Genomic DNA, 12,394 nt, shown 5'->3' with positions numbered 1-12,394 from the left:
CAGATGGAGCTGATAAAACAGCTGCCCTGGACACAGAATTGACCTGTGCCTCCATGGACAGCTGTGAGTCCAAAACAGGACTAAGCCCAAAACCACCACACCAGGAGACATGGCAGCTCCTTCCCCAGAACTGTGATACCTTTAGCCAATGCCCCGGTCCCATGATGGCAATGGCAATGCTGTTGCTAAGCGACTAGGCTGAGGTGACCCAATGGGCTTCATGTCTGAGTATCAGGGAATGGCTGGACACTGAGGAGCGGTGTCTGGGTTCTGGATTCTGATGAATGAGTTCTGGATGGGCACTGGAAGAAGGCGGGTTGGAGACTGACTTGGAAAAAGGGAACAGTGACCTGGGGGAGCCTGTAACCTGGGAGACGAGAGGCAGAAGAAGCTGCAAGATTGGAGAGTGAAGGTGCAGGAGGAGGGGGAGAGAGGTCAGGCTGGTGTAGAGACAAGGGCTTCCACACCTTCTCCTGTCTCCACCTCTCCTGCTTCATTTTCTCCCAGGACCAGGTGAGAATTGAAGTGGGAGGAGCAGAACCAGGTTACACGCAGATGCAGTCTTCACCTGCTCAGGTGGGGCAGACACATAAGCCAAGGTCAGGGCCGGGGACTCTCTGTTGCGGCCACTGCCTCATCAGATGCACACCCAGGAGTAGCTGAGAGAGCTGAGAGACATAGGACTGAAGGGCATGCCTTTCCCTAACTTGTAAGTGTGCTTTTGACAATAAAAAGTAAGTTCCTTCCTCGGGACCTTCCTTGCCTGGCAGCACCAGGACACCGAGCCAGTAAGGGCGGCCCGTTTCGTTTTGCCACCCGAGGCAAAATGAGAATGTGCTGCCTCCTGCCCATGCACCGCCTGCTCCACCACTTCTGCCACTTCTCAGGTAGCGTTCTGCAAGGCCTTAGCACTTGTCTTCTCCACCTCAGTGGCAGGGAAGATGAGCGCCAAACCCGCCTGAGGTGGCTGCTCCACCTCATCTAATGGGTGGGCTGGCTTTGAAGCCACTCTTACTCACATGCCCCCCACCACCCCAACCCCTTGGATGCTGACCTCCAGACACTCCTCCACCCCATTGTACACATGAATGCACAGGCATGTGAATAAACAAACATCACTGCTTCTAGTTTTGCCATCACTTGACTAAGAGATGCGCTATGCTTTGAGACCAGGAAATAAACAGATTAGTTTCTCAATTAATTTGGTTTTGCCAAATCATTTTGGCTTTTGCATATCTCCTCAGGTGTTGGGTGTCCTGGGCGTGGGTGCTGGCGAGACTCAACCAAACAGCTTGGGAAGCTGAAGCCCAAGCACAGCATGCTCCCTCCAACCATGTTACTCCATTCATTTGCATGAGTGGGGCTAACCCTATAGCGCTTGAGTCATGCAGTTGCACAACTGAGGTTCATTCCATAAATGCCGAGTCAGGGGAAGCGCAGGGAGAGCGATCCAAACCACTGGGTCAATGACACCAAAGGCTGAGTTTCTCATCGTTGTTGTCAAATGAGCCTCACCAACTCGAGGAACACCCAAAGATGTTCCTGTACATGATCTCAGTGATCCAGCTGGAATATAAGGGTTCAGGCGATCCCTGGGGCACATGATTCAATACTCCACTGATCAGGTGGTGGTGGTTATTTTCCCCCTCCCCTCTTCTTGTACAGGATGTGATGGATCTTCTGGCAGTGTACCTGGCATAAACATGAGTACAGAATTGCTCTGTTTGAAAATTACACCTTTCTTCACTTTTAGAGAAACACATTAATGCAATGGTGAAGCATTAATGCTGTAGGATAGGTGCCTGTTGCACAAGAAGTTAATTTAACATTTGCCACTAATTACCATAGTGAGACGCTTAAGGTATGATTTGGTACATTTTCTGGACATGCTTTCAGCCAGACAACATTGTGCCAGAAATTTTATTGCGTTGGGTCAAGTGAAGGGATGCCCATGTTTAATATAACTTGATTCCTTGTTACGAACACTGGTGGTCGGTTTATGTTTCTTCGGAGCTACTACCTGAAGGCGTGCCGTGGTTTGTGAAGATTGCAGAGGATTATTTTAAAGAAGGGTTGCATTCATCACTTTCACACACTCCAAATACCTTGCAAAGAAACACTTGAGATTTGGAAAGGGGCCAAAAAAGAAGGCAGCAGTTGGAGCTTTGCTGCTAACTTGGAGGGGTTTGTCCTGTTTGCTTTGAGGAAGAAGTGGTGCTACTTTAAATACATGTGTTTGCCTGGTTTCTTGCCAGCTTCCTACATATATATATATATATATATATGCAGGTTTTGGTGTCCTCGGGTGTCTTCCCGTGTAAAAGTTGGGGTGTCTAGGCGACGTTTCGACGAGGTCTCACTCGTCATCTTCAGGCTGGTGCTTTCGGCTTCTTGTTACTGGAACAGAGCAGGATCTCAGTGTTTGAGTTCCTATAAATACTGTTGAGGAGGTGTGGTGTATAGCCTCCAATGTTCTGGGCAGAGAGGAGGTTCCCAGGCTGGTGTGCCTTTTCTTCTTTTGTTCCTTAATTACTTGAGGGATATCTTGAGTGATTTCTTGAGTGATTTCCTGAATCCCACTTAGGTGGGTCATTAGGTGTGGATTAGTTGCTAAAGCCTTCGTGTCTTGAACTCTTGAACTTTGTGAAGAGTTTTTCTGAGAAGATGGCTGTACTGCACTTGGTTGTGCTCTGGCTTGGCTTCGTGTATAGGGGCGAGCTGTGGTTTTGTGGCCTGTGCCAGCCAGATCTGTGTAGGGATTGCAGGGGGGTGCAGCATCCGGAGGTGCCACCCTGGTTTGGCTACTGGATGGTGTCTGTAATTTATCTGTGGAGAGGGTCTGGGTTTGGGTCTGGTGTGGTTGATTGGTGATGGCGTTCTGTGTGCCTCTGGATCTGGTGTCAGATTTTGTGGGGAGGGCTAATTTCCAGATGTCTGGCAAGCGGGATGTGTCGTCACGCTTGTTCATGTTGTGAGGGTGTTTCTCTATCTCGATGGCTTCCATGATTATTCTCTTGTGGTGATGTTCCATGTTAAAGAGCAATTTGGAATCTGCAAAATTAATTTCGTGTCCTGTTTCTTTCATGTGTTGGAAAAGAGAGGAAGTTTTTTCTTCTTTTTTGACGGCATTCTTGTGTTCTGCGATCCGTGCATTTATTCGTCTGTTTGTTTGTCCAATGTACGTGGCTGGGCAGACTTTGCAGGGTATTTCATAGACCCCTTGGTTTTCCAACTGAATTTTATCCTTGGGGTTTCTGAGGATATTGGCTATTTTTTGGTTGGTGCAAAAGGCTGTTTTGATATTGTGTTTATGGAGGATTTTGCTAATTTTATCTGTAGTGCCCTTGATATAAGGAAGGAGGGCTATGCCATTGTTTTCTTCTGTGTCTTGGTTTTTGGGGGGTGTTTCTTTTTGGATTAGCTTCGTAACCCTGTTTTGCTGGTATCCATTGGCAATTAACACATTTGAGAGATTCTGTAACTCAGTTGTCAAGTGGTCTTCGTCAGCCAGGCGTTTGGTTCTGGAGATGAGAGTCTTGGCTACGGAGTTTATTTGTGCAGGGTGGTGGTGTGATTGTGCATGTAAGTAGCGGTTGGTGTGTGTTTTTTTCCGGTAGATAGTGTGTCCTAGGGAGCCATCAGGTTTTTTGTAGATTAGGACGTCAAGGAAGGGAAGTTGGTTGTTGGTTTCTATTTCCATAGTGAATTGTATTTTGGGGTGTAGGCTGTTGAGATGTGTGAGGAAGCTATCCAGTTTTTCTTTCCCGTGTGGCCAAATTACAAAGGTGTCGTCAACATATCTGAGCCAAAGTTTGGGTTTGTGTTCTGACTTGTCTAAAGCATTGGTTTCAAAGTGTTCCATGTACAGGTTAGCGATGACCGGTGAGAGGGGTGATCCCATAGGTGCTCCTTCTATCTGTTTGTATCTTTGTCCATTGTGGATGAAGTACGTGTTGGTTAGGCAGTGGTTGGTCAGGTCCAAGATGTATTCGGGGGGATTGTATTTGTTTTGAATGGCTGTCAAGGCTTCATTAATGGGCACTTGTGTGAAGAGAGATACAACATCGAAGCTCACAAGTAGGTCATTGGGTTGTAGGTTTTGCTTCTTTATTGTTTCTATGAACTGGAAGGAGTTTGGAACGTGTGAAGAGATGGATTCTGCATAGGGCTGAAGTTGCTTGGCGAGAAATTTAGCGAGATTTTGTAGAGGTGAGCCTATGGAGCTGACTATTGGTCTGAGTGGTGTTCCTTCTTTGTGTATCTTGGGGAGGCCGTAGAGTTTGGGGCATCTGGATGATTTTTCTCTGGGGATGATTCTTAGCTGGATTTCTTCACTGATAGGAGAGGCTTTTATTTTGGATTTGGTGGTTTTTTCCAGATAGGTGGTGGGATCTGTTTTTATAGGTTGGTAGGTAGGGTCTTGGAGTAGATTTGATAGTTTTGCTTGGTAGTCCGATGTGTTCATCACAACAGTGGCATTACCTTTGTCTGCTGGGAGAATGATTATGTTGTTGTCTTTCCTCACCCCAACTTTTACACGGGAAGACACCCGAGGACACCAAAACCTGCATTCCTGTACCCGTGAAAATCTACGAAAGCAAATATCTCACCTCTACGGGGAGGAAACCTTCCAGCTGACAAGAACCTACGAGAAACTAGAAATCCGAAGAGCCACCATCTTATGTGATCTCTTGTTCCTACGCAACTGCCGAGACAACAACTTAATTCCCACATGCTTCCAACTTAAATTCCACTCTAAAACCCCAGCTACCGAAAGGATCCTGAAACGAACTGAACTATCTCTAATCAGAAACGAACTACACAAGAAAAGATACCTACTAAACCAAACCAACAAAGATCTACTCACTCTTCACCTCAAACTCTGTAACAAAATCCACCCTGCACTCTGGGACAAATGCAAACAACTAGCCGTCTGGAGAGCTGAAACGGAGACCTCACACAAGACAGACACACACACCAACAAACTCCACAAACTAGAGAAACGCCAGAAGCCCAGCCACCCTCCACAACAACCCATGAAACAAACAGTACATAACATATCAGACAGGATCCTCACCTCAACTGAAACCAAAGTACTCTCCAAAGGTTTCAACTTTGCAGTCGCCCCGAGACGCATCCCCACGGAAAACATCATATGCGGAGTCGAAGCTAGCCTAACCAAAATCAATCCAGATGAAGCCAATAAAATCAGACTTGAAGTCACCAACATCCTCTGCTCCAGCAAACCACCCAGAAGCAATTTACACAAAGAAGAACAGAAAGCACTCACCAACCTGAGGAAAGACAACAACATAATCATTCTCCCAGCAGACAAAGGTAATGCCACTGTTGTGATGAACACATCGGACTACCAAGCAAAACTATCAAATCTACTCCAAGACCCTACCTACCAACCTATAAAAACAGATCCCACCACCTATCTGGAAAAAACCACCAAATCCAAAATAAAAGCCTCTCCTATCAGTGAAGAAATCCAGCTAAGAATCATCCCCAGAGAAAAATCATCCAGATGCCCCAAACTCTACGGCCTCCCCAAGATACACAAAGAAGGAACACCACTCAGACCAATAGTCAGCTCCATAGGCTCACCTCTACAAAATCTCGCTAAATTTCTCGCCAAGCAACTTCAGCCCTATGCAGAATCCATCTCTTCACACGTTCCAAACTCCTTCCAGTTCATAGAAACAATAAAGAAGCAAAACCTACAACCCAATGACCTACTTGTGAGCTTCGATGTTGTATCTCTCTTCACACAAGTGCCCATTAATGAAGCCTTGACAGCCATTCAAAACAAATACAATCCCCCCGAATACATCTTGGACCTGACCAACCACTGCCTAACCAACACGTACTTCATCCACAATGGACAAAGATACAAACAGATAGAAGGAGCACCTATGGGATCACCCCTCTCACCGGTCATCGCTAACCTGTACATGGAACACTTTGAAACCAATGCTTTAGACAAGTCAGAACACAAACCCAAACTTTGGCTCAGATATGTTGACGACACCTTTGTAATTTGGCCACACGGGAAAGAAAAACTGGATAGCTTCCTCACACATCTCAACAGCCTACACCCCAAAATACAATTCACTATGGAAATAGAAACCAACAACCAACTTCCCTTCCTTGACGTCCTAATCTACAAAAAACCTGATGGCTCCCTAGGACACACTATCTACCGGAAAAAAACACACACCAACCGCTACTTACATGCACAATCACACCACCACCCTGCACAAATAAACTCCGTAGCCAAGACTCTCATCTCCAGAACCAAACGCCTGGCTGACGAAGACCACTTGACAACTGAGTTACAGAATCTCTCAAATGTGTTAATTGCCAATGGATACCAGCAAAACAGGGTTACGAAGCTAATCCAAAAAGAAACACCCCCCAAAAACCAAGACACAGAAGAAAACAATGGCATAGCCCTCCTTCCTTATATCAAGGGCACTACAGATAAAATTAGCAAAATCCTCCATAAACACAATATCAAAACAGCCTTTTGCACCAACCAAAAAATAGCCAATATCCTCAGAAACCCCAAGGATAAAATTCAGTTGGAAAACCAAGGGGTCTATGAAATACCCTGCAAAGTCTGCCCAGCCACGTACATTGGACAAACAAACAGACGAATAAATGCACGGATCGCAGAACACAAGAATGCCGTCAAAAAAGAAGAAAAAACTTCCTCTCTTTTCCAACACATGAAAGAAACAGGACACGAAATTAATTTTGCAGATTCCAAATTGCTCTTTAACATGGAACATCACCACAAGAGAATAATCATGGAAGCCATCGAGATAGAGAAACACCCTCACAACATGAACAAGCGTGACGACACATCCCGCTTGCCAGACATCTGGAAATTAGCCCTCCCCACAAAATCTGACACCAGATCCAGAGGCACACAGAACGCCATCACCAATCAACCACACCAGACCCAAACCCAGACCCTCTCCACAGATAAATTACAGACACCATCCAGTAGCCAAACCAGGGTGGCACCTCCGGATGCTGCACCCCCCTGCAATCCCTACACAGATCTGGCTGGCACAGGCCACAAAACCACAGCTCGCCCCTATACACGAAGCCAAGCCAGAGCACAACCAAGTGCAGTACAGCCATCTTCTCAGAAAAACTCTTCACAAAGTTCAAGAGTTCAAGACACGAAGGCTTTAGCAACTAATCCACACCTAATGACCCACCTAAGTGGGATTCAGGAAATCACTCAAGAAATCACTCAAGATATCCCTCAAGTAATTAAGGAACAAAAGAAGAAAAGGCACACCAGCCTGGGAACCTCCTCTCTGCCCAGAACATTGGAGGCTATACACCACACCTCCTCAACAGTATTTATAGGAACTCAAACACTGAGATCCTGCTCTGTTCCAGTAACAAGAAGCCGAAAGCACCAGCCTGAAGATGACGAGTGAGACCTCGTCGAAACGTCGCCTAGACACCCCAACTTTTACACGGGAAGACACCCGAGGACACCAAAACCTGCATTCCTGTACCCGTGAAAATCTACGAAAGCAAATATATATATATATATATATATATATATATATATATAGTTATGATTTTTGGGGTGTCATGACAGTATGCCAAGACCCTTCTAATCCCTGTATCCAGCAAGTGTGAAAATTTAAATAAGGCTTCTAATCCTTGGAATAGTCAGGTGAGGTGATAGCCTGGGTGTTGGGACATTAAGAAGAATAAAGGAGACAGCAAATGGGTGGGAGGTCCTCTCTCAACTCCTGGTAGTTAGAAAGACAAAGCCAGAGTTGAGAGCAGAGTGGCCATGATGTGAGCCAGAAGCAAAGCAGCAATTTGAGAACCGAGAGAGACAAGAGGAATGTTTGATTTCTGTTTGAATCCAAGGCTGTGGCTGTGCAAGAAACAAAACCCTTTTGGGGTGTTGATGCAGTGAACCTTTCCATTGTAGGCTCAGGCTGTAAATACTGTATGAGTAAATAAACAATATATCATGTGGACACCATAGTCTCCACTGTGCCTCATTCCAAAAGGAGACACAGACCTTAGGGATCTGGCATCTCACAGAGATTGGGGTGGTATGCAACAATATTTACATGTATCATGATAATGTAGATGATGACAGGCTTCCAGTTTTTCTCTCTTCACAAGACAACCAACCCCACAACCTGGGTGAAAAGTTGCCCAAGAACTTCCCACCACCCAGAAAAGTGGGGCCTATGTGCAAGGCAGCATATTTCTTGCATTTCCCAAATCCCCAAGCTGTAGGAAATCCCCAAGCAGCACTTCACAGGGAGGTTCCTCTGCAAGGACAGACCACTGCAGATTTATGGTGTCACTTCTACTGTCTGTTGCTTTACAGCGTGGGTCGGCAAACTAAGGGCCACGGGCCAGATCAGACCCAATGGCTTTCTGGATCCGGCCCACGGATGGTCCGGGAATTGCCGCGTGGATCGCCAGTGTACACGTTCTTTCCCTCTCCCTCCCTCACACAGCGGCAGTGGGACCTCCCCCTCCCTCCTCCTGGCTTCTCCCTGCCCTGCCTAGAGGAGGAAGGGGGCTGGGCTTTGTTGGTGCCAGCAGCAGCAGCGCTTGAGCAGCCACCATTTTAAGCAGCCCCTCTCTGGAGCCCTTTTGTGCGCTGCTCATTGTCCCCCCGCCGCCAGACCCTGCCACTCGCAAGACACAGATAAGCAGCCACCGGGGCTTGTGGTGCTCTTGCATTATTATTATTTTCAAAATATAGTCCAGCCCCCCCACAAGGTATGAGGGGCAGTGGACCGGCCCCCTGCTGAAAAAGTATGCTGTCCCCTGCTTTAAAGACAGGTCATTTGAGCAGGGGAGGGTCCAATAAGCACCAAGCGGCTCATGTCCTGAAAAACTATCATTCTCCCCCAAAGCAGTGGCATAGACTTAAATCTCTTCAAGGCTGCTTCTTGACTGCTATCTGCAAACCTCAAGCACCTTTCTCATTCTTCTGGTCAAATTTAGAATGAAAAAATTGTTTACTTCGGCCCCTGCCTGGGTGTCTACAGGTCCTGGAACACAAGTGTTTGGTTCTGGCTGCAGCTACTCCATATTGCTGGGCCACCAAACAGGATGCTGCAGCAGTGAGATACTGTCAGGTGCTGGGACTGCCCACCCAGGCTGGGTCCTGGGTCATTCTGAAGGAGCAGAAGAGGGCTTTTTCTTCCCGTTGAGCCTTAACTGCGAAACACAACCTTGCCAAGCTTTGGCATGCTCTTATATTGCCTGGTTGCTCTTTGGTCCTGACTTCTTTCTGCCTTTGACTCAAGTCCTAGCTCCTGGTTTCTCTGCTGCTTCTGACTTACTCTGTGGCCCCAACTCCTGGCTTTATCTTCTCACTCTGATCCACTATTGCAACTCCTGGCTTCTGGCTCACCCAGACTTCTGCCTAGAGATATATTGCTGCCTATTTCTCTTAGTGTGACATAATTTTCATGGTGCCAAGGAAGCCAGCAGGCAAACACTTTCTGCTACCAAATTAAACTGCGGCTCTCCTCCAGATGTTGTTGAAGCATCGACTCCCATGATCCCTAACCTCTGGTCTCACTGGCTAGAATATCTTTAGGGCCTAAAACGGTGCCCCTTTTTTACGTAAGCCAAAGAACAGTTTGACAGCAGACCTGTAGCTTGCACAAATCCTTATGAATGCTACATGGTGTTTGCACAGTGTGCAAGGGATTAAGCTAGGCTTAAGCGGGATGAAATGATAGAATAATGAGGCTGTATTGACAAACATGAAACTGGACAGGGTGCCTGCACTTTTAATTAGTAGTAAAGGTAAAGGTAAAGGGACCCCTGACCGTTAGGTCCAATTGTGGACGACTCTGGGGTTGCAGCGCTCATCTCGTTTTACTGGCCGAGGGAGCCAACGTACATTTTCCAGGTAATGTGGCCAGCATGACTAAGCCACTTCTGGTGAACCAGAGCAGCACACGGAAATGCCGTTTACCTTCCCACCAGAGTGGTACCTATTTATCTACTTGCACTACATGTTTTCGAACTGTTTTTATTATATATTTTGTGTTTTTATCTTGTATTTTTATGTTGTGAACCACCCTGAGATCTACGGATGAAGAGCAGCTTGCAGATTTTAATAAGATTAATAATAACCAGCAATTAATATCACTTTCTACTGATATCTACCCCATCTCTGCTAAATTCTTTGCCACAGCATTTTCCAGCAAGGAGTTCTGTAGCTCAGCTTTCCTCAAGCTAAGTACAGACATTTGCTCTGGAGGTAAAACGTGACTCCTGATTTTAGGCAGAATTTGCCGGCCCAGGGGCACTAACTGGAGGCTTTTTCTTTTATATTTTCCCTTCCTGTTTCCATATGTCTTTCTTTCTATATATCTATCTCTTGCACTTTCTTTTCCCAATCTCCTTTCACACTCAACATGTATCATGTTCACCACACACCACTAAAACTTAAAGTTTCTTTCGTCCCTTCTCCCTGGACCTCTTTTACATTATATTTTTGTCCTATAAGCGCTATCCTCTCCTGTTCCTCTCCTCTCCTGTTCCTTTCCATTTCCATATTTACTTTGGCTAAAAGAAAAAGAAGAAAAAAATAGACCCCCCTGGATATCAAAGGATTATCTGCTTCCCCAAAGAGGTATTTGCACACTGGGATTAATAGTTCCTTCACCAGAGCTCAGAAAATGATTTCTCTAAGGAACACACAGGACACCAACTTAACATGTCAAATGTAAAACGGCATAAAACATATCGTTTAAAAAGAAAGGGACTGGAAGCAGAGATGAAAGACAAGAAGGCGTGTCTGTGTGTTGACATACCAGATGTGAAGGTCACAGTCACGTGATCTGGGGATGATCTCACTTTCTCGACTGAAAAAGACAAAAACCTAAGTGTTGTGTTTTGAAACTAAACAGCACTAAAACCATCACAATTGCCCGCTAATGATGGGAAACACCAGCTCTGCAGACGCTCTCCATTAGTATGATTCATCCAACCCAAGTTTAAGTACTTTTAACTTGGGTTGGATGAATCATACTAATGGAGAGCGTCTGCAGAGCTGGTGTTTCCCATCATTAGCGGGCAATACAACTCTCATGTATTTCAATTGTTAGAAAGCTGAAATAATCGACAGACACAAGTGTTTTTTAACTGTGGTTCAATTGTGATCTTTCACCAAGGTTTTTTTCTTTTCTTTTTGGGTGTTTTTTTAAAGGCATTTTCCTGATCAGGAAACTCCAAAGACTCTAGAGACCAGGAGCTGAGGCAGCTGACAGCATAGATATTTTGTGGGTTTGCAATCATTTGAAGTGGAAGGGTTCCAAAAAGTGTATGAAAACTGTGCTGCAGCCCCCAAAACAATGCTTTGTGCTGAATTGTTTGTTTGTTTGCTATGTCAAGCTTTTGCATTAACCTTCGCAGGGATTTTTTTCAGCCGGAACTCAGTTCCGGCCCCTCTCAGGTGGGCGCCATTGTCGTTATAAGAGCACAAAGGAGGTGTTCATGGTGAGTCCCAGTACCACTTTTTCTAGAAAAACACTGACCTTCAGACTGATGTTGTCACTTTAAAACTGCTGTTGTCAATCACTGCACTTCATAGTAGGCCAAGCTACTTCCCAGATTCAAGAGTTCCTGGACAGCATGTAAGCTGTGTTGCTTACTGCTATTGCATTTCAAAATTCTGCTGTCTTGGGTTGCATGTTTATGAGCATGTGCAAGAGTTCCTTCCTGGTGGCGCTGTGGTCTAAACCACTGAGCCTCTTGGGCTTGCCAATCAGAAGGTTGGCATTGAAGGTTCCAGTGTGCACTCAAATTACAAAATACTGACAGTCTGGAGACGCCCCTATTTACAGCAGAGATTGATTTATTTACAAAATGTGCATACCACTTAATTTCAAATAAAATCTTGAAGCAGTTTACAAAAAACGTACAGTGGTACCTCAGGTTAAGTACTTAATTCGTTCCGGAGGTCCGTTCTTAACCTGAAATTGTTCTTAACCTGAAGTACCACTTTAGCTAATGGGGCTTCCTGATGCCGCTGTGCCGCCGCTGCACAATTTGTGTTCTCATCCTGAAGCAAAGTTCTTAACTCAAGGTAATATTTCTGGGTTAGTGGAGTCTGTAACCTGAAGCGTATGCAACCTGAGGTACCAATGTACCTTAAAACTGTCAATAAAATTTGAAGTTAAATACATTTTTAACAAATCAAAATATTAATAGAATCAACAGTTAAAAATATACATTGTAAGCTAATGCACTTTTTTCTAGGGCAGTAGATGATTTTTTGCATCCTCATTGCCATCCTTCTACATGAGAGGGCAGAGTTCCTGCATTTAAAACACTTAAAGCAGAACTCCAGTTCCCATGAAAA

At 45.4% G+C, this 12,394-nt stretch overlaps 1 protein-coding gene across 1 annotated transcript; it reads left to right on the top strand.

Annotated features, from left to right (window-relative positions):
• Window positions 1–4,337: 4,337 nt before the first annotated feature.
• On the top strand, window positions 4,338–9,224 carry LOC310673726 (uncharacterized protein; the record flags this gene model as incomplete). The annotated part of the gene is made up of 3 exons (XM_083432318.1): window positions 4,338–4,404; window positions 5,132–7,286; window positions 9,060–9,224. The coding sequence occupies exons 2-3, from the start codon at window positions 5,355–5,357 to the stop codon at window positions 9,222–9,224; spliced, it is 2,097 nt and encodes a 698-aa protein (XP_083288444.1). The 5' UTR covers window positions 4,338–4,404; window positions 5,132–5,354.
• Window positions 9,225–12,394: the final 3,170 nt, after the last annotated feature.

The sequence above is a fragment of the Podarcis tiliguerta genome (genome assembly GCF_965153285.1).
Source record: "Podarcis tiliguerta genome assembly, chromosome: 3".
NCBI classification, from domain to species: Eukaryota; Metazoa; Chordata; class Lepidosauria; order Squamata; family Lacertidae; genus Podarcis; species Podarcis tiliguerta.
This window is presented reverse-complemented; position numbering and strand designations above follow the sequence as displayed.